Source organism: Callithrix jacchus, chromosome 7, assembly GCF_049354715.1.
Source record: "Callithrix jacchus isolate 240 chromosome 7, calJac240_pri, whole genome shotgun sequence".
Classification (NCBI taxonomy): domain Eukaryota; kingdom Metazoa; phylum Chordata; class Mammalia; order Primates; family Cebidae; genus Callithrix; species Callithrix jacchus.
In genome coordinates, this window is record NC_133508.1 from 97085447 (window position 1) to 97106755 (window position 21309).

The window sequence follows — 21309 nt, forward strand, 5'->3', positions numbered from 1 at the left end:
TTTTTATTTCTTTACACTTAAATCTCTGATGCATTTGGAATGTATCCTAATATATATCCTGTATATGTATGGTATATTAGGAGCAGACCAAACTTAAAACTTCTCATATACAAAACTACAATATGCCAGTGGGTTTTTACTGATTTTTTCTTTTCAATTCCATTGGTCTTCCATGTATTCATGTGCCAAAACCACATTATTTTAAATACAGAGACTGCTTGTTTTAACATCTGGGAATGGTATCTTACCCATTACTCATTGTGTTTTCTTCTTTCCATGGTTTTCCTGACTATCCAAGCTTGTTTGTTATTCCAAATTAACTTGCTGATCAATTTGGCTAGTTGTAAAACAAAACAAAATAAAAACCGAATACTATTTTTTTATTGGAATCCCACCAAATTTATAAATTACCTCAGGGAGGATTGACATTTTGATTATGTTAACATTTTATGTATGAGAAAACAGCGTGCTTTTCATTTGTTCAAATCTACTCTTGTGTCTTTCAGGAGTGCTTTATGTTTCATTCTCATAAAGGCTGGACATTTCTTGTTAAGTTTATGCCTGGGGATTTGATTTATTTAGTCAATTTACTTCTACACTTATTTGCTATTGTAAATCGTGCCTTTTCTTCCATTTTATCTTCTGATTCATTTTTGTTCCCATATACGAAGGCTAATGATTTGTGTTATTGATAACTTTCTGGTTTGCCAAATTCTCTTAATTGTTGTAGTAGTATTTTCATTAACCATCTTGAGATTTTAGAAATACAATCTTAAACTCTGAAAATAGTTTTACCTCTACTTTATAAGTAATATGCCTATAATTTCTTTCTCTTGTTTAATTGCATTGGCAAATACCTCCAGCATAATATTAAAAGCCAGTGGAGACAGAGGGCACTCTTGAATTCTTTCAAACTGAAATGAGAAAGTCTCTAGTGTTTTCCCATTAAATTAGATGTTGACTTTGAACCAATATACAGAGAAAAGCATTTGGAAACAAGAATGAACAGGGAACAATTCTTATTCTCAGTGGTCTTACAGATTTGTGGAAGGAGACAGAGAAGGAAACAGTTTATTTTAATAGTATGACAACATTCACCATAGAAGTATGCACAGATTGGCTTGGAAATACATTAGGAAAGGCATTTACCTCAGTCTTGGAAATCAGACAGTAATGCTTCTTGATAGAGCTGCTATGTAGTTCAGACACTTATATAATTATGAGTTAATCAAATAAGGATGGAGGGGAGAGAATTTTACCTAAAAAGAATAGCATAGGCAAAGGATTTGAGGTGAAAAAGAACAGAACTCTATGGAATATAATTTCAGTTTAGTGAGATATGGGGATGAAAGTGAAATAGAGAATAGACAAAGTTGAGCTAGAATGCTAAGTCAAGGAATTGGAACTTTATACCAGGGCACTGGGGATTTAATGATGGCATTTAAGTGTTTTAAGCAGAGTCTATATTTGATCAAGTAGTTCCTCCTAAAAAAGATAGCATATATATCCCTGCCCCATGCATGTTGTGCTTGGCCATGTGGTTTACTTTGGCTAATGAGATGTTAGTGGATTTGACACAAGTAAAAAGCAAAGACTTAAAATGTACTTGTGTGATTGAGTTTTTTCTCTTACGACGTTTCCATCATTATGAGAAAGACATGCCTTGAGGAGCTCACTGGATTCAGAACAAGAAAACACAAAGCAGAGCTGAATCAAATCCACAGTTTAGAGCCAAACCCAGCCAAAACCAACTTAGATAAATAAAAGCTGCTTCAGCTCACATCTGCAGATGTGAGCTTAAATGATTATTGTTATAAACCACTGAGTAGTGAGGTGATTTGTTACACAGCAGTATTTATCACAATAGCTGACCAATACAGAGGACATTTAAAGAGAGAAAAGTCAGTTTGAAGATAATTAAAATCTCCCTAGTGAGACAAAATGGTGGTCTGATTATGGTTATGACAGCGGAAACAAAAGAAAGAGAAGATTTGAGAGACATGAAGAAGGTAGAATTTAAAGAACTCTGTGATTGGTTGGATATCAGGGTTAAGGACAGAGAGGAGGTATGTTCAGGTATCTTGCTGATGCAATTGAGAGAGGGGTGAGACCATTCTGTAAGACACAGACCACCAGAAGTCCAAGATCAAAGGCTCTATTTTGAGCTTGCTGAATCTGAGCTACAAATGCACAGCCAAGTAGAAATGTCCTTGACATCTGTCTATTCATCTGTAAAAAAAAAAAAATAGTATAATCTGCCTTTACCTACCTTGCAGGACTATTGTGGAGAATGAACAAAGGAAAACACACAAAAGGGCTTGGAAAAGAACACCTTCCCAATCAACTGTGACAATTATTAAAATTGAAGCACAAACACTTTCATTTTCATGCTGCTAGTTGCAAAAGCATACTCCAATTTTATTTTTGAAACTTTGCTACTGAGTTTGTTGCTAGTCATACATTCTTTTTTATTCTTCTGAGAGAAAGCAGAGCTGATACTTCTGAGAAATGATATAAACAATACATATTTTTTTCAAAAAAATACCCATAAAAGCAGAATTTGGAGGCACAGAAAGATCCTAGGGCTAGCAGTCAGAATAGCCAAGTTCTTTTCTTGTGAGACCTTGGAGCATTTCAGCTCCCTGGTCCTCTCATTCTTCCTTTGTGAAAGGAAGGTTTGTACTTGTTTGTTTCTAAGATATCTCGCTACTCTTAAATACACAAAACGAGGGATTCTCTTAACATCTTCAGTTTTACTTACTTCCTACCAGTGAGACTCTTCGAACTTACTCTGTGATTTGGAAAAGAGTTTCACACTTGCTCGTCCTCACGCATGTTAGCTCAATCTTTATCAGCAACTTCTCTTTTGGAGCAAATTCAGCTGGTCCAGATTGCCTGTTACGTCCCAGGCAGGAAAGCTTATTTTCATCTATATGTGACTGATAAGGATGTAGAAGGAGTTCTGATTGGTGTGCTTTTGCAACTGCGGCAGGATTCCATTTACCACTTAGTCAAGCTGGTAATGAAGGTCTCTGTACCAGGCAACTGTGACTGCCATCTGGCAGGCCAGCACCACATGCCCGCCCGGCAGACAGAACCAATTAGTCGGTCCCCACACCTCCCACAAGGCCTTCCTTGTTTGGTGGCTGGGTGTTAGCCCCCGCTGAGCCTCCCACCAGAAACCCTGTTGAATTCTGGGAGGGGAGGGGCAAATTTTCTCCCTGTACTGCAGAGCTAGCAAATAATCCAGATCATGGAGGTCAAGAACAGCTTACCTAATGAACATACTATGTATGGTAATGGTGAATGCAGAGTCCATGGAAGGAATGAGCAGCTTGATGTATTAGGAGGAGTGTCAAGAAACAGATTTCTATATATAAGAGGAAAACTAGAAATGGCTTAAGTGCCCGTAAGGCGTTTGTTAAGTTAACTGTGTTATATCTGTAGAAAGGACTGTATACAGTTTGGTGACTAGGGACCTAGAACCTGGGCTTGAATGGTGGGTCTGCCATTTCTCAGCTCTATGACTTTGGCAAGGCACGTGATCTCTCTGTTTCTCAGCTCTCTTAACCATGAATTAAAGATAGTAAGAGTTTCTATCTCACTGGGTGCTTGGAAATAGTACATTAGTTAATATCTGTAAAGAGTTCAGAATAGTTCCTGGCACATAGTAAATGCTATCTATCTAAGTGTTTGTTTTGAGTACAACTCTCACAGAACCACTAAAGATGATGCGTAGGGTGATTTTTTTTTTCATGCCAAGGGGAGAATTTTCAATATGAAGTGAATCAAGTAGGATAACAAAGAGTATACATAATGATTCTCATTCTATATCTATGAATGGAGGAAAAAGGAAGAAAGGGAAAGAAAACCATTAATGTTCTCTAGCTGATCCTTTTTTTCTTATTTACACTTGCCTTCTGTTTTTCAAAAATTGCTACATGATTATGCAATGTTTCATAATTAGAAAGAGCATTAAAAATTTAAGTAAAGAAGAAAAGGAAAACCTAGACAAATATCTTATCTGCACACTTATGAGTTGCTTTATCCTTTCTGAATGTTGGTTTTATAATCTATGCCATGGTGGTAGAAATAACAATGTCATCTGCTTCACAGGGTTGATTTAAAAGAGCAGATAATAAAATTTACCTGGTAGCAATCAGTCAATAATAAAGTCTTTTACAACCATATTACCAAGGTCATTCTTTGGGAGCAAAAACAACAAATATATTAATACCAGAATCAAAATTAGGATAAAAAATTCCAAGGTCTTTGGAAATTCATAATGGATTATATCACGTCTGCAGATTCACTATCTTTTGCTGTAAACAAGGCCTAAATAAAAGGACTCAGCCAAATGGAGACTAAGAGGCTTCAGTGTCAGCTCCATCTGTGCCACTCATGTTTTGGGAAAGTCACTTTCATTTCTGGTCTTCAGTGTGCAACTAGAACTTACAGAGTATAGTCTGAGGTCCATAGATAGGCTGCTAACCACTCCAAAATTTGATCCTTTGCATGGTTCTTATGAGCACAAGATCACAAATCCATAGGCATTCATTTCTCATATGACTAAAGACTAGCTAGTTGCTCAGTGATTTGAAAAGGGCTATTAAAATTACAAACTAAAAATAGTTATGTTAGAGTTTACTGCAGACTCTAATTCAGTATTTTACTAAAATATCTGGCTGCCACTTAATGCTTGGCAGCGTTGCAAAACTCCTACTCTATGTATCTGTTTAATTGCAATTTCAGCAATTTTGGAAATGGTACTTTGTTATCAATGAATCATTAGTTTTCCCTTGATTTAGATCCAGTTTTCAATTGCTGCTTTATTTGCTTTTTAATTACAAATTACTAATCATATAGATTCATCATTATCAAGTTAGTTTGTTATGAATTGCTTGGTTGATTGTTAACAGAGTGCAGTGATATATATTTCTATCAAGAGAGTTTGGGGTCTATAATTTTTTTTGTAATTAGACGTGATTGCATTGTATTTTATAAATAAATTATTATTTTTTTATAATGTAAAAGCAGACAGACTCTTACCCTCCAACACGCCCCAACTTTGCATGTATAGTAACACTTATCACTGTATTACTGAGTATCACTGCGCTAACCACAGGCAGAATAGGTTGACCAACTCCATTGGTTGTTATGCCCAACTTCATTGGTGGTCATGACCAACTCCATTGTTGGACAGCAAAGATACAATATACAAAATGACCTTGAAATTCATTTTGATATGGAAAAAATGATTCTAATTTCTATCTCCTGCAAAATGTATCAATGGACATTTGTATAGTGTGTTTTTGTGTGAACCTGTTTTTATTTGCATTTTCCTAATAAATTACGTTGATAAACTTGGTTAGTTTTTGTTACTCACTTTTACATCCAGGAATCTGCTGTTATGTACTCCTGTTAATAGTTTCTGGTTGTTTTCTGATTTCTGGTTGTTCTCTGTGTGCTTGTTCTCTTTCACATCATCTGGATTATCATTGGTTTGCTGATCAGTGAAGTTAACGGGAGCTGGGGGATCTCTGCTCATCTGTCTTGCATTATCAGTCATTGGTTCCTGGTGCATTGTCTGAGTTTCTGTAATGAAGTTCTCATTCTCATTGCTATGAAGGAAGAATTTTGTACTTTGTTACTCATAGGCAGACTCCTCATGCACTAGGCTGGCATGAGAACGGAAGTGTTACTTTGGTGTTGTAAACAGCAGTAACTCAGCACAATGGAATGCGGAAGTAAACATTGGTTATTCGTCTATGTATCATTAACCATAGCAAGAACATGTTATTAATATTATCTTTTCAGTCTTTACCTTTTTCCTTGCCCTCTTCCTTATACTCACAATCTATCCATCTGCTCCCAAGCCCTTACTGTAAGCAATGGTCAGTATAAAAATTGAACCCTAAAGGTTATCACATTTCTTACTTGTAAATGTAACAGGTATTTTCAGCCTTAGAAAAGAAAGTAAAAACAGTTTGTCAGCTCCACTTCTGCTCTGTGCCTCTCCCCTTGACACGTCCTTTTCTCCTGGTAGCCTTTCATTTAAGTTTAATATTAAACAGAGAAAAGAAAGAAAAAAAACTGTGGGACCATTCAAAGTAGTTCAAATAACAAGTGAAGTTAAAGGTTCAACCTTATTTAATAACATAAAGTCTTACCAGTCAAAACAGTAACAAGGTACCATTTTAAACACAGAAGACAGATATAGTTCTTACAGTGGGTGACCTGGCAAAACATATTAAGGGTCAAGAAGCGGAAGTTCTGACATTGTAGAACAATCTTTAAGCCTGTGTATTAAGGGAAAAAATGCAAAAATGTGGAAACTTTTAAATAGTTGATAATAGGTAGCTGTTTGACTATTTCATTCTTTGCTCATGATAGGGTGTGTATGGTTATTAAAACAATTATGAATAATTTAATGACACAAGTATATGTCCACTTATAAAAATAAGTGAAAATATGATTGTCTCAGCTGTGTAAAATGCATGTGTGTAATATGTGTGCCTATTCAATCTGGAAAACAACATGCCAGAAGTTAACAGTAAGTAACTCTTGGTGGTAGAACTCAGGGTATTACATTGCATCGTATTACACTGTATCACGTCGTATTATATTTTATAGTATTATTATTCTAAATTTTCTACATAAGAAAATACTATTTATAATCAGAAAAAATAAGTTTCAAAGTAGTTATGCCTTGTACCTACAAGGCAGTCTATACATTCTAGCTGTTATTTATAGATACAATGGAAAATATCCATTTACAAGCATATCATGTTATCTGAATATAATATTCATCGATTTAAATAATACTTATTGAACTCCAATACTTGTTGATTTGAATAAGTCAAGTATTTTTATATTTTTATATTTTATATTTTTATAGCCACCCTCTTGGTGGTGGTAGCACAAGAAGAAAAGAAGGCCTAGGAAAGAACTCTGATGGACACCCACATTTAAAGAGGAAAGAAGAGCCTTAAAAAGTGGTTTAAAAAATTTCCAGTGAAGTAGAAATCAGGAGAGTAGAAGGAAGACTTCGTAGAAAAGCAAGAGGATGTTTCCAGAGAGAGGGCAACAGTATTGAATACTGCTGAGAAAGGAAAATTCTGAGGAGTCCGTTGGATTAGCCATAAGGATGGAGTCAGGAATCTTGGTATGGGGAGTTTCAATGAGGTAATGTGGGTGCTAGACTGAAGTGGGTTGAAGAAAGAGCGGGGATAAGCAACTGTAGACAGGAACTATAAAGACCTCTCTGAAGAAGTCTGGCTGCACGAAGGGAGAAAGAGGGGGTGATGATTGATCTGGAATTTAGGGTTTCAGATAAGACTTTGTTACTATCATGTGCAAAGATGGTAGGGAGTTTAACCTGTTGAAATGCCAATGGTGAATATCCAGTTGAACTACAGAAAAGGAGAGGATATCACTGATGATATAAGATGGACCTTGACCAAAGGATATGGGAGTCATTGAGAGGACAGAGGCAGAAAGGAAACCTCAGGATACGGTTGTAGGAAAATAGGTGAGGATGTAGGCAAATGCATACATTTGGTGACAAGAGAGTGATCAAGTTGCTGACAGCTTGAATTTTCTCTCTGATAACAAGGTATGGTTACCTTGGGTCTCTGGGGTGGGATAAAAAGTCTGAATTAAGGGCAGATGGTTCAGGAGAGCTGCTATGAAGAGTGGAAGAGAGATAATCAGAAAAATAAGACATGTTGATTGGGCTAACTGAGCGGCCAGTAGAGGTTGGAGACTGGATTTTTGTGAAATCATTTTGAGAGAGTGAAGAGCACTTCACCCAGTAGTCCTAGTGGACATGCAGAGAAGGCAGACAGTGGGGCTCGCACAGAACTGGGGCTTTGCCAGAAAAACACACTCAAATGATAATAATGCAAGATAGGAATATGAGAAGGAGATTGTATATTTGACAAATAGTTTCTTCAGTGAGAGAAAACATATATGTTCCCTGCCCTTAAGAAATTCAAATTTCATTTGGTTGCCCGAAGAGAATGCAAACAATAAAGCTAAGAACTGGTAAAACTTGATTCTAGAAGTCAGGATAGTGGCTACCTTTGAGGGGAGATGTATAGCCCAGAAGAAAGCCTAATGGATTTCTGGGATGCTGGTACTATTTTGTTTCTTGATCTGGATATTCCTTGCACGAGTATATCACATTTGTGAAAATTCAGTGAGTGGTAGACTTATGATGCATACTTTTATATCAACATAGGTATATTATGTTTCTATAAAGTATTAGATTGGTATAAAATTTATGTAGGTAATATGAAACATATCCAGTTAGCACATAAATAAATGCCAAATGGCCATTGCAAGGATTCAGTACTATTTGAAGTTCATAAGAGACAGAAATAACTGTGGTTTGCAATGGTTACAAAAATAATAGTACTGCTGAACATTTAACATGACAGCCACACTGTACTTATTTATATACATTAGATTATGTATTCCTTAAATCAACACTATAGTCAGATGTCCCTATTATTCTTGTTTTAGGATGAAAAAAATAAGACCAGGAAATTTGATGTGATTGGCCTAATTCCATTTACATGGCTTTTCAGTAGGGGAGCCAGGATTTAAACCTGTCTACTTCATTGCACAGACTCCGATCCTATTGCCAGTAGAGTCAGAGGAAGGTCCATGGAGGTTTGGGATTATGTGAGGAGCTGAAAGTACAGGAGCAAGTAACCAAAGTAGGAAGTGCAAGATTTGAAGGCAAAAATGGTCATGGGGCAGGGAGTTAACTCTTTTGGATAAAAGCAAGGACAATGGATTATCTTTGCTTTAATCACCTTCAAAATCCTTTTGTGGGCAGTGTCAGGACAGAATTGCTGGAGAAATGTAAAATGTATCTGCCTGTCTTTTAAAACAGCCACTGTAGATGTAAAACCAAAAATAACCTGTTAAATCTGTTTCAAGTAAAAGCTGTATTTAAAAAAATACATAGCCCTTTCAAAATTATGAAAATGACTCTAGCTGAGAAACGGCATGTGTCTGTGGTTAGCACAAACAATGTGTCAACACGCATTGGTTGTTATGTTGTTCACAAACTCACAGGTCTTTCTTCTGGGCTTGTGTACTATCTACCTACATTACTGGAAATAGAAATTTGCCATTCAAAAGAAGGGGGAAAAAAAGTCATCAATACTATCGTGGAAGCAAGACACAGCTAGCTTCTGCATATGTACTTCTGACCTCAGCTGCTGCTCTGGGGGTGCTGTGAAGAGTTTAGTGTCATCCAGGAATGAGAGCAATTAGTGAGGATTACTGTGTTGCTGGATGATAAATAAATGAGGAGAAAACTGTCCAATCATTCCCTCTCTCGCTGGGCTCTTTCCACAAACCAGCCCATCAGAGTCACCCTCCACTAGAGCACAGAGTCTCAGGGTTAGAAAGAAACATTGCATAGGCGTCTAGTAGCATCCTCTGCCCAAAGCAAGGTAGGGATCCCCCGCTGGCCCCACCTCCCATATAACTCCAGCTCACCAGATCTCACATTTGATTTGAATTACACCCCTGCTGAGAACATAAAATCTCAAATGAAGGACCCAGGGGGCTCAGCAAAAGGTCACCAGATGCCATCTTAAAGGTCTGCCAGCCTTGGCAGCCACTCAATGCCACCAATTTCCAACTGTGCGCCATCTAACAGGCCCTAAACCCTCTGGAGAAGACAGTCTAGAGTGTGCCAACACAGTGAATGGGGATCTAATTTCAGTAAATGAAAGCATGTTCTTATTTGTAAGTAATAAGAGATAATCAAGACAACTAGACTTTTCTCTTTTTAAAAAGACAATAAAAAATAAAATCAGAAATGGGAGGGGAGTACAGCTGAAAAAACTCACCGAACGCCACAGGGAAGCTGAAATGTGAAGCCTGTGCTAATGCAGCTAATGTTATTGTGTCTAAGTATAAAGGATTTTTCTTTTTTCTTTGTTTTATGCCATGGAGCCATACCATGTACTAATATCACAGAAATTTAGTCTTCAGAAAGATCTTAAAAATACTTTCATTCAACTCCCAAATCTATACTTGAATTATTTTGTTAGCAATGTAATTATTTTAGCTAATATGCTCTATCTAGATGCTTGTGTGTGTCAGCCACCACACATAAATTCTTTCATGCTGTGTGACTTTGAGAATCTCTGATTGTCAGGTTCTCAGCTGCAAGATGGGAAAAAATAATCCTCATCAAGATAAAATGTATAAAATATTGAGCACCAAGCCTGGTGTTTCTCCACCAGCCCTGGACAAATAGCAATTTTATGTGAATCATGAGTTAAAGGGCTAGCTCCTTTATATACACACTCCTCATCACTCAGGTACAAAGCCATGCTTCTTTCTCTGGACTCCCAAAACTTTCTTTATTGACAGGCAAAACTGAAGTTCAAAAAGTCGAGGTTTTGTAATAGATAGAAACTGAAGAAAATTTATTCAAATAGATAAAAAGAGAGATAATTAATGCAATCTCTCTGGCCACCTTGTTATTTACCAAACACAGTAAATACAAATTTTAGAAATCACCCCCCTTATAAAAAGCAAAGATTCATTTGTATTAAAAATCTGTTCTGATAAAGCCGGATTCTTCTCAATCACATTCCTTAATTTTACAGAAAACAAAACAAAACAAAACACCAAACATTGTTGCATCGTAACTTTCTCAGGTGGATTATTCCCAAGAGCTTTACGGACAGTGCAGCTTTGCCAGTCTGGAGCCACTGTTTATCAGCTAAAATGTAAATCCTGGAGCCAATATTTAATGGCTTGAAATTGAATGTCTTTTGTACTTGCATTCTCTCCTGTTTTGCTTTTGCAAGTCTAAGCAAAATGATGGTGCAACTGCCTGGCCTGTACACCAATGATCTCTGTGCCGTAGGGCACAGTTTCTGAGCCAGGTCTTCTCTCCATACTCTGAAAGGATGCAGCATAAACAGTTCTCTGCATCACGTCTGGATGCATTCACATGGTCTATGGGAATGAGGAGCAATCATTATTGCTATGTTATTTTGTTTAATCAGATTGAACTAAATCAGGAATATATAAAAAGATGTTGGATTTAAAAAAATATACTCTATCAATATAAATCTGTTATCTCAAAAATCTTAGCTGGCAAAACTAAAGTTGGCCAAATATTATTGTATTTCTTTATATAAAGCTTCCATATACACACACGGGAAGTTTCGTTTTGTTTTGAAACACAGATTGATTGTAATCAACCTTTCTAATCTCTTAAAAAATTTTTCTGCAGGAAGAAAGTCGCCCAGATACTATGGCAAGAGACTGAAGGCACAATCTGTCCCAGCATAATAAATAACTGATTACTTAGTTATAAAAGTGATAGCAAATAGATTTACTGGTTACTTAGTTATAGCAATTATATATTTACTGATTACTTAGTTATAGAAATGACACCAAATAGATATTAGATTCAATCGCATAATCAATTATATAATCAATCTTATTACATCATTATTCTCTATTAATCTTTGCTTTAGTGCAGGAACACGTTAGTCTTATACTATAGACATAATCGGGTGAAATATAATTCGGAACTGAAGGGACATTGTGAGAAGTGATCAGGAGGCGAGAATAAATGCCTTGCGGTAAGGCTAACACCTGGGAAGGTACCTGTTACTTAGCAGGCAGGCCTTGCAGTAACACCAGCCAGCGTCTAGGGAGGCGCCAGTTGCTTAGCAGGCCGTGAGGGGGAGTTTCCCTTTCACTGGGGAGTTTCTGAGAAAATTGTGCTCTGCCAGCTCTTGAGGAAGGTCGGACACTAGTCAGGCCAGCCTGCAGACATCCAAGGGTTTAAACACCTCTCCATGATGCTGTACTCCAATGGTCACCATCCTTGTCCACTTTCCCACCAGATGTTTCCCTGTAAATTTTTAGAAGCTGCGAGAAATAAGAATAGAGGAATCCTAAAGGCCTTTTGATCTTTCTGATAAGTGCATAGAAAGATAGTGACGTGTGTGCCTCCCCTCCTTGAAGTGGCTACCTGAGAGAGAGGGGCCCTCTGTACTGTACCCACGTGACCCCCTGAACCATACCCACGTGGCCCTGCTGTATTGTTAGAATGTGATTTGCTTGACCCCTACCAATCACTCTCCTGACCCTGCCCCCTTGCCTTGTATACAATAAATATCAGCGTGTCCAGGCATTCGGGGCCATTGCTGGACTCTGGCCTTCGGTAGTAGTGGTCCCCCGAGCCCAGCTGAATTACTCTCTTATCTCTGCACACAAAAGAACACTCATGAGACCCTGCAGGGCTGGACCCTGCTTTTTTCCAATTGACAAAATAATGCAGATATCTACAGGCCAATACTTCTATCTCTACACCAACATTTTAAATGTCTTAATGGTATTTCACAATATAGATGTGCAAGAGTTTATTTAACTTGTCCTATATTGTTGAACATTAATTTGGTTTCCAAATTTTGTTTTCTATTTTGCTCTTGTTGCGTAGGCTAGAGTGCAATGGCGCAATCTTGGTTCGCTGCAGCCTCCGCCTCCCAGGTTCAAGAAAGTTTCCTGCCTCGGCCCCCCAAGTAGCTGGGATTACAGACATGCATCACTACGCCTAGCTAATATTTTGTATTTTTAGTAGAGACAGGGTTTCTCCATGTTGGTCAGGCTGGTCTAGAACTCATGACCTCAGGTGATCCACCCACCACGGTCTCCCAAAGTGCTGAAATTACAGGGGTGAGCCACCGCGCCCGGCCTTCCAAATTTTTATAATTTAAATGTTGCTGCTCTGCTGGAGATGTTGCTTTTGCACCTATATCCTGACCAACCTTTTCAACCACAGAAAATTGACCTTGGTGAACTTACGCTATCAACAGTGTCCGTGAGGCTGGGCATAGTGGCTCACACTTACAATCTCATACTTTGGGAGGACCAAGTAAGAATATCACTTGAAACCAGGAGCTCCAGTCCAGCCTGGATGACTTGGTCAGACCCCATCTCTACCAAAAAAAAAAAAAAAAAAAAAATTAGCCGGGCATTGTGGTGTACACCTGCAAGTCCCAGTTTCTTGGAAAGCTGAGGCAGGAGGATTGCTTGAGCCCAGGAGTTTCAGGCTGCAATGAGCTATGATCCCTCCATTGTACTCCAGCCTGGGTGATGGTCTGAGATCCTGTTTCTGAGAAAAAACAGTGTCTATGTCATGATTCTGGTGGTTTGGGGCAATAGGTAGCCCTGGCAGGAGAAGCTTTCCTCCCTGCAAGGTTGACTCAGGCTACCTGTGTCTCTTGACCAAAGGTCACTCTACTTTTCTCAAGATGGCCCAAGCTACAGAATACTTCCTTTAGTTTCGGCAGTACTCCCCTCCTCTCCTCTCTTCAGACCTAGTGTTCCTACCAACCTTGCAGCTTCTAGTCCACGATTTCCGCACCATACATACCTTGCAGTTCGCTTAATCTCAGCATACATCTTTGTAATTAGTCCTTTTAAACTAAAGCCATGCTGGTTTGAGTGTATAACCTGTTTCCTATTGGGACCCAGACACAATACACATTTTTGTGTAAATCTTTGAAACCAAACCATTACACCCATCCATAATCCTTTCCACAGAATTGATTCCTAGATACAGATTTTAGGCTAAAGCGCACACACACACACACACACACACACACACACACACACACACATATATATATATATATATATATTTTTTTTTTTAAGACGGAGTTTTGCTCTTGTTACCCAGGCTGGAGTGCAATGGCGCGATCTCGGCTCGCCGCAACCTCCACCTCCTGGGTTCAGGCAATTCTCCTACCTCAGCCTCCTGAGTAGCTGGGATTACAGGCACGTGCCACCATGCGCAGCTAACTTTTTGTATTTTTAGTAGAGACGGGGTTTCACCATGTTGACCAGGATGGTCTCAATCTCTCGACCTCGTGATCTACCCGCCTCAGCCTCCCAAAGTGCTGGGATTACAGGGGTGAGCCACTGCGCCTGGCAGCACGTACATTTTTAAGGCTTTCAATAAGTGCACTTTAAAAAATACATTATCATGAGTATTTTCTCTAAACAACTGCCAGTCCTGGGTATATTCATTATAAAAACATTCCTAATTTGATTTATAAAAAATAATATTTCATGACTATTTAGATTTCTTTTATTGTCATGCAGGTTGAATCTCCTCCCACATAACCGTTGTTTCTTTTTATTTCTCCTATTGCCTGTCTAGGTCTATTTCCCATAATTGAAATCAGGCTGTTTATCTTTTTCCCATAGATTTGGAAAAGCTCTTTATGCATTTAGGAGTTAATTATTTTTCTGTCTCATATGTTGTAAACAGTATTTTGTTTTTGACTTTGACTTTGTATTATATTTTTAAAAACATATCGATTTAGATGGTAAAAGTAACTGTGACCTCATAGTCTCAGTATTTGGAACCAATGGGCGCTTACAAGTTTTCTGAAACATTTAACTAACATTCGCTCACACAATGCTCTGTACTCTTATTTACAGACTTATGACCAGAACAACAGTATATTATGCTTCTTTATACTTCTCACAGAGCCTAGAATAAACACATAAACAAAAATGATTCTAGGATATTAATACAGAAGCAGTTTAACGCAGTGGAAAGGGCTTAATAGAGGTATGATTTTAGCGTATTACTTTATCATTTTGAACTTGTAAAAATTGAGATAACTATCTTCTGTGATATTATTGTTCAGTTTTAATGAGAGATTGAGTTCATAGATATTCAGCTATTGTGTAGATTACATAGTGAGAAAAGTAATAAACTAAGATAAGGTTTATTGATTAGTTATTTCTAAAAAAATAATAAATGGGATACTTACATTTTTCAATCACAAAATTTTCCCATAGTTTATGTAGGGACTATAAGTGTTCAATGCTACCATCTCCTGCCTGGATTATTATAATAACTATCTAAATGCTTTCTCTCTTTTTGTTTGTGTCACTCCCAAGTTACTCACCGACTAGCAGGCAGAAGCATCTTTTAGGAAACATGAATACAATGTTAGGATCATTGCTTTCAATTTTCCAATGGTTTCCCAGACTACCTAGAACAAAATCCAGAGTTCCTACTATGACCACATTGGCTGTGATCTGAGCCCCGCTGGCTTCTCTGACCTTATTTCCTGCACCTCTCCCCATTCCCCAATGTGCTCCACAAACAATGGTTTTCCTGCTCTTTCTTAAACATACCAAGAGGCTTTGTTTGACTATTCTCCCTCCTTAGAATGCTCTTTCTTCAGCTATTTGGATGATTTACTTCCTCTGTAGGTCTGTGGAGTCACTAGGATGGAGGTTAACACCTGTAGTATCACTTAGTGCAGTCTGGACCTCAGAGGCAGGAAAGCAGCAGGTATATGGGTTCCCTGATACTGAGCATTGTACTCCTGGTGAGGGATGATGTTCTAGTTTTTATGAGTGTGATGGCCAATAATAAGTGTCAACTTGATTGGATTGAAGGATGCAAAGTATTGATCCTGGGTGTGTCTGTGAGGGTGTTACCAAAGGAGATTACCTTTTGAGTCAGTGGACTGGGAAAGATAGACCCACCCTTAATCTGGGTGGGCACCATCCAGTCAGCTGCCAGCACAGCTAGAATATAAAGCAGACAGCAAAACATGAAAAGGCTAGGCTGGCTTAGCCTCCCAGCCTACGTCTTTCTCCCCTGATGGATGCTTCCTGCCCTCCAATATTGAACTCCAAGTTCTTCAGTTTTGGAACTCAGACTGGCTCTCCTTGCTCTTCAGCTTGCAGACAGCCTATTGTGGGACCCTGTGATTATGTGAGTTAATGATTAATAAACTCATATATATATATATATATATATATATATATATATATATATATATCCTATTAGTTCTGCTCCTGACTAATGTAATGAGGCAAGCGTGAGGCAACCTTATACAAAAAAAATATATATATATATTGCTTTGGCTCCAGGTGGTCAACTTAGGTGCCATCTGTTTGTAACAGTTAATAATGAGAATGCCAGATGCCCAATATCTGGCAAACTTGAGGCCCATGAATAGTTGCAGCCTCTTTCTGGAGCAGTGGAGGGAAGAAGATACTATTAACTTTACGGAGAGTTTAAATCTGGTAGAGCCATATCCACTTGGATTAAGGCTGGACTACTCTTAGCTCACTGCTAGCTAACTTGGGATAATTCTCGTTGCATAATTCTAGCTGCTTATCTCCACACTGTCTCAGTTCAACTGTCTCTTGCTCAGAGACAGCTTCTGGGAACACCCTTTAAGAGCTGATAGATCCTTAGGTTCTTTTATTTTTCCTTATTGCACTATCTCTACATGAATAGTCATTGTTTATCTGTCTATTATGTGTTTAATATCACTAGAACTTTAGGTACACTTCTGTGTCTCCAAGGCTTGGCACTCAGTAGATGCTCAGTTAATATCTGTGAAAAAGAAGTGGATGGAATTCTATGTATGCAATAATTTCTAAAACTGTTAACATTAACACTTAAAGATGTTTAAGACAACTCACAAAGAATTTATTATTATAAAGCATTTTGGGGGATTCGAAAATGAAAGAATATGGGCTCTAGGGCAATCACATGGGAAAATGCCAGAACTTTTCATTTCTTGGCTATAAATATCAATGCAAATTGCAGGCAAACCTCAGAGATTTGTGGTTTGGTTCCAGAGTGGTGCAATAAAGCAGGTATCACTATAAAGTGATTCACATACTTGTTTTTGGTTTCACAGTGCATATAAAATTTATGTTTACACTGTACTGTACATGTGCAATGGCACTGTCTAAAAAACAATGCACATACCTTAATTAAAAATACTTTACTACTAAAATATGCCAATAATCATCTCTGAGCCTTCAGCAAGTCCTAACCCTTCTGCTAGTGGAGGGGCCTGCCTCAGTGTTGATGCCTGCTGACTGATGAGGGTTTTAGTTGCTGTAGGTTGTGGTGGTTGTGACAATTTCTTAAGACAACAATGAAGTTTTCAGCATCCATTGACTCATCACTTTATAAAAGGTTTCTCTGTAACATATGATGCTGTTTGATAGCATTTTACCCACAGGGACACTTCTTTCAAGATTGCAATCAATCTCCTCAAAGACTGCTGCTGCTTTATCAACTAAGTTTATATCATATTCTAAATCCTTTGTTGTCAGTTCAACAATGTTCACAGCATCTTTGCCAGGACTTGATTCTATTGCAAAAAACTAAAAACAAAAAACAAAAACAAAAAAACACAACTTTCTTTGTTCATCTATAAGAAGCAACTCCTCATCTACCCAAGTTTTATGATGAGATTGCAGCAATTCAGTCCCATCTTCAGGCTCCACTTCTAATTCTAGTTCTTATTATTTTCACCACACCTGGAGTGACTTCCTCCACCGAAGTCTTGGAACCCTCAAAGTCATGCATGATTCAACCTATTCCAAACTCTTGTTAATATTGCTACTTTGACATCCTCCCATGAATTACCAATGTTTTGTTTTTAAAATTATTATTATACTTTATGTTCTGGGATACATGTGCAGAATGTGCAGATTTGTTACATGGATATACACATGCAGGGGTGGTTTACTGCACCCATCAACCTGTCATCTACATTAGGTATTTCTCCTAATGCCATCTCTCACCTTGCCCCCGACCCCCAAACAGGCTCTGGTGTGTGATGTTCACCTCCCTGTGTCCATGAGTTCTCATTGTTCAAACCCCACTTATGAGTGACATCATGTGGTGTTTGGTTTTCTGTTCCTGTGTTAGTTTGCTGAGAATGATGGTTTCCAGCTTCATCCATGTCCCTGCAAAGGACATGAACTCATTCTTTTATATGGCTGCATAGTATTCCACAGTGTATATGTGCCACATTTTCTTTATCCAGTCTAACATTGATGGGCATTTGGGTTGATTCCAAGTCTTTGCTATTGTGAACAGTGCTGCAATAAGCATATGTGTGCATGTGTCTTTATAGTAGAATGATTTATAACCCTTTGGATATATATCCAGTAATATATATCCAGTGGGTATATATCCAGTAATGGGATTGCTGGATCAAATGCTATTTCTGATTCTAGATCCTTGAGGAATCGTCACACTGTCTTCCACAATGGTTGAACTAATTTACACTCCCACCAACAGTGTAAAAGTGTTCCTATTTCTCCACATCCTCTCCAGCATCTGTTGTTTCCTGACTTTTTAATGATCACCATTCTAACTGGCGTGAGATGGTATCTCATTGTGGTTTTGATTTGCATTTCTCTAATGACCAGTGGTGATGAGCTTTTTTTTCATGTTTGTTGGTGCATAAATGTTTTCTTTTGAGAAGTGTCTGCTCGTATCCTTTGCTAACTTTTTGATAAGGTTAATTGTTTTTTTATTTTTTTTCTTGTAAATTTGTTAAGTTCTTTGTAGATTCTGGATATTAGCCCTTTGTCAGATAGATAAATTGCAATTTTTTTCTCCCATTCTGTAATTTGCCTGTTCACTCTGATAATAGTTTATTTTCATGTGAAGAAGCTCTTTAGTTTGATTAGATCCCATTTGTCAACATTGGCTTTTGTTGCCATTGCTTTTGGTGTTTTAGTCATGAAGTCTTTGCCCATGCCTATGTCCTGAAGGGTATTGCCTAGATTTTCTTCTAGGGATTTTTATGGTTTTAGGGTTTTACATTTAAGTCTTTAATCTATCTTGAGTTAATTTTTATATAAGGTGTAAGGAAAAGGTCCAGTTTCAGTTTTCTGCATATGGCTAGCCAGTTTCCCAACGCCATTTATTCAATAGGGACTCCTTTCTCCATTGCTGTTTTTGTCAGGTTTGTCGAAGATTACACTTTTGTAGATGTGTGGCATTATTTCTGAGGCCTTTATTCTGTTTAATGGATCATTCATAATGCCCTCTGCTGCCCCCACCTTTAATGTGCCAGGGTTCCGCCTAAAATGTGGCACCCAGACTAAAGTGTGCAGTACTCCACTGAGTTCTGTGTAGCGTGAGCCTCCACATCCCTCTATCTTAATACCCTTGACTCATGCTAAGCTCGAAGAAAGGCAGTACCTGAACGTTTGTTCCATATAACCATTTCCATGTACACTTCTCCAAAGATAACCTTTGCTTATATTTCTGTTTATTTAATCTTGTTGGTTAGCTTATTTCCCTGCCAAAGCTTCTCAGCTTTCTGCTACCTGTAGATTTACTAAAACAATTTGTCTATCTTCCTTTGATTGTGTATTAAAAACTGTTGAATAAGAACAGGATCCGACACACAAAATCGTCCCCACCTCCAGCAAGTTGTGTTTATATCAATTGTTCCATCACCATTTTGGTGGTGTATCACTTATCTCAACACTATCAATCTAGAGTCATCTGCTTTGCTTCTTCAGGCCTTTGTGAAAAAGATGTGCCCAATGGCTCGCAAATCAACGCCTACTGTCTTTAACATTCTCTTCATTTGGGCCATGATGGGAATGGAACCATTCTGGCATAATCTATTTTAGTCAATGCCTACCTACTCCTGTTGATCATCACTTTCATGTTTTATTTTCACAACCAATATATTTAATTCTTTGGCCTAAAGTTTTGCCAGAAATTGCCCAGAGGCCCCTGACTCTGTAGTATTATTACTAGCTTCTATCTCCTTTTTGAAAATGAGAATACTTGTCTCCTGTCACATGGCACGTTACTCATAAGGGTTCCATAGTAACATCTGCATGCTATTTTAACAGCATGGGCCTTTAGATTTGGATTTATTTAAAGTAATTAAGCATTATATTTCTAGACCTTTATTTTTCTTGGCAGCCATGTTAGTCTAATTTATTTAATGGGCTTTTACCATGTACAGATTTTATCCTGTGTTCTGGGGATACAGTTGTGCACATATGATTTACAGTAAAATAGGGAGACAAAAATGCATAAGAAGTTGTAAGCATATACTCATCCTTACGGGCGTTACAGGTACCCCCAGGTGGGGCAGGCAAATATGGGTTTGGTGGTAGCAGCACATCATTAGATTTTCATTTTAGAAAGATCACACTGCCCATACTTGAGAATGGGGCTTCTCAAACTGGAAGGTGCAGGGGAGTCACCAGAAAATCCAGGTTTAAAGTAAGATTCTGATTCATACATGAGGAAGGGAGCTGAGGCTCTGTTTCTAACAAGTTCCCAGTGGAAACTGATGCTGGAGATCCATGGACTACATATTCAGGAGCAAAGCTTGAGTTTCAGTTAGAGACCCTGAAGATTGGAGACAGAGAACTAGGTTGGAAGCTGTATAGAGATGTAGGAGAAAGACGATGATGGCACAAACGAGAGGAAACTTGTTTCACTCTTTGAAGCCTACAGATTAATCTCCTTTATGAAACATATGTACACTAAAGATAAGTATTTTTCTTTGATCTGTGAACAATTACACAGTTTAACTTAAGGAAAGAGGGAAGGAGAGCTCCATTCCAGTCTTAATTCTTAATAATCAGCTGGGAACTTCAGGAGCTCACTTTAAGACCACTGAGGCCTTAGTTATCTCATCTTATCTGAAAAATGAGAGACTGGTTGTTATGGGTTGAACTATGGCCCTGCCAAGATTCCTGTGTTTATATTCTAACCCCATACCTCAGTATATGATTTTATTTGGAAATATGGTTATTACAGAGGTAATGAGTTGAGATGAGGTCATATTAGATGAGAGTCGGCCCCTAATCTAATGGATTGGTGTCTTTATAAAAAGGGGAAATTGGACAAGATGCAGATGCAGGGAGAAAGCCATGTAATACTTGGAGATATGCTACACAAGCCAAGTAACTGCCAGAAGCAAAAGGAGGCCTAGGACACATAGGTTCTTCCCTGGCATCTTCATAGGCACCTTCTATGGACATTTTGACTTCAGACTTCTGGCCTCCAGAACTTGGGACCATGAACATCTGTTGTTCTAAGCTACCCAGTTTGTTGTATGTGATTACAGCAGCCCTAGTAAGCTAACATAGTGGGCTGCATCTGAAAGGCCACCTTCAGGTCTGTTATACTATCCCATCATCAACACATATCCTACAGGAAATTGTGTATGTTTTTTTTTCGTTTTGGAGACACCTTTCTTTTTTGATGCTTACTTATGCTTCTTAAGTTGATTTTTACTGATGGGTTCTACTTATTCAACCCAAAGTAAACACCCTCTTGAGGCCCTGGTTTATGAGGACAAACACTTTTGGGAAGACAGATTCTGTGACATGAATGACATGACAGTGGCAGTGCTTTCCTTACCTGAGCAACAAGAAGCCTTTTAAGAATTGCTTAGTTTTAAACACACAAGAATATTTTAGAAA

At 38.1% G+C, this 21309-nt stretch overlaps 1 protein-coding gene across 2 annotated transcripts in view; it reads right to left on the reverse strand.

The window, feature by feature from the left end:
* C7H1orf87 (chromosome 7 C1orf87 homolog) overlaps positions 1-21309 on the reverse strand; it is an 82058-nt gene that overhangs the window by 57616 nt on the left and 3133 nt on the right. For both annotated transcript variants that reach the window (XM_002750886.6, XM_009001348.5), the window contains exon 3: positions 5387-5621. In XM_002750886.6, coding sequence (XP_002750932.4) covers positions 5387-5621 — 235 coding nt within the window. The remainder of the gene's footprint in view (positions 1-5386; positions 5622-21309) is intronic.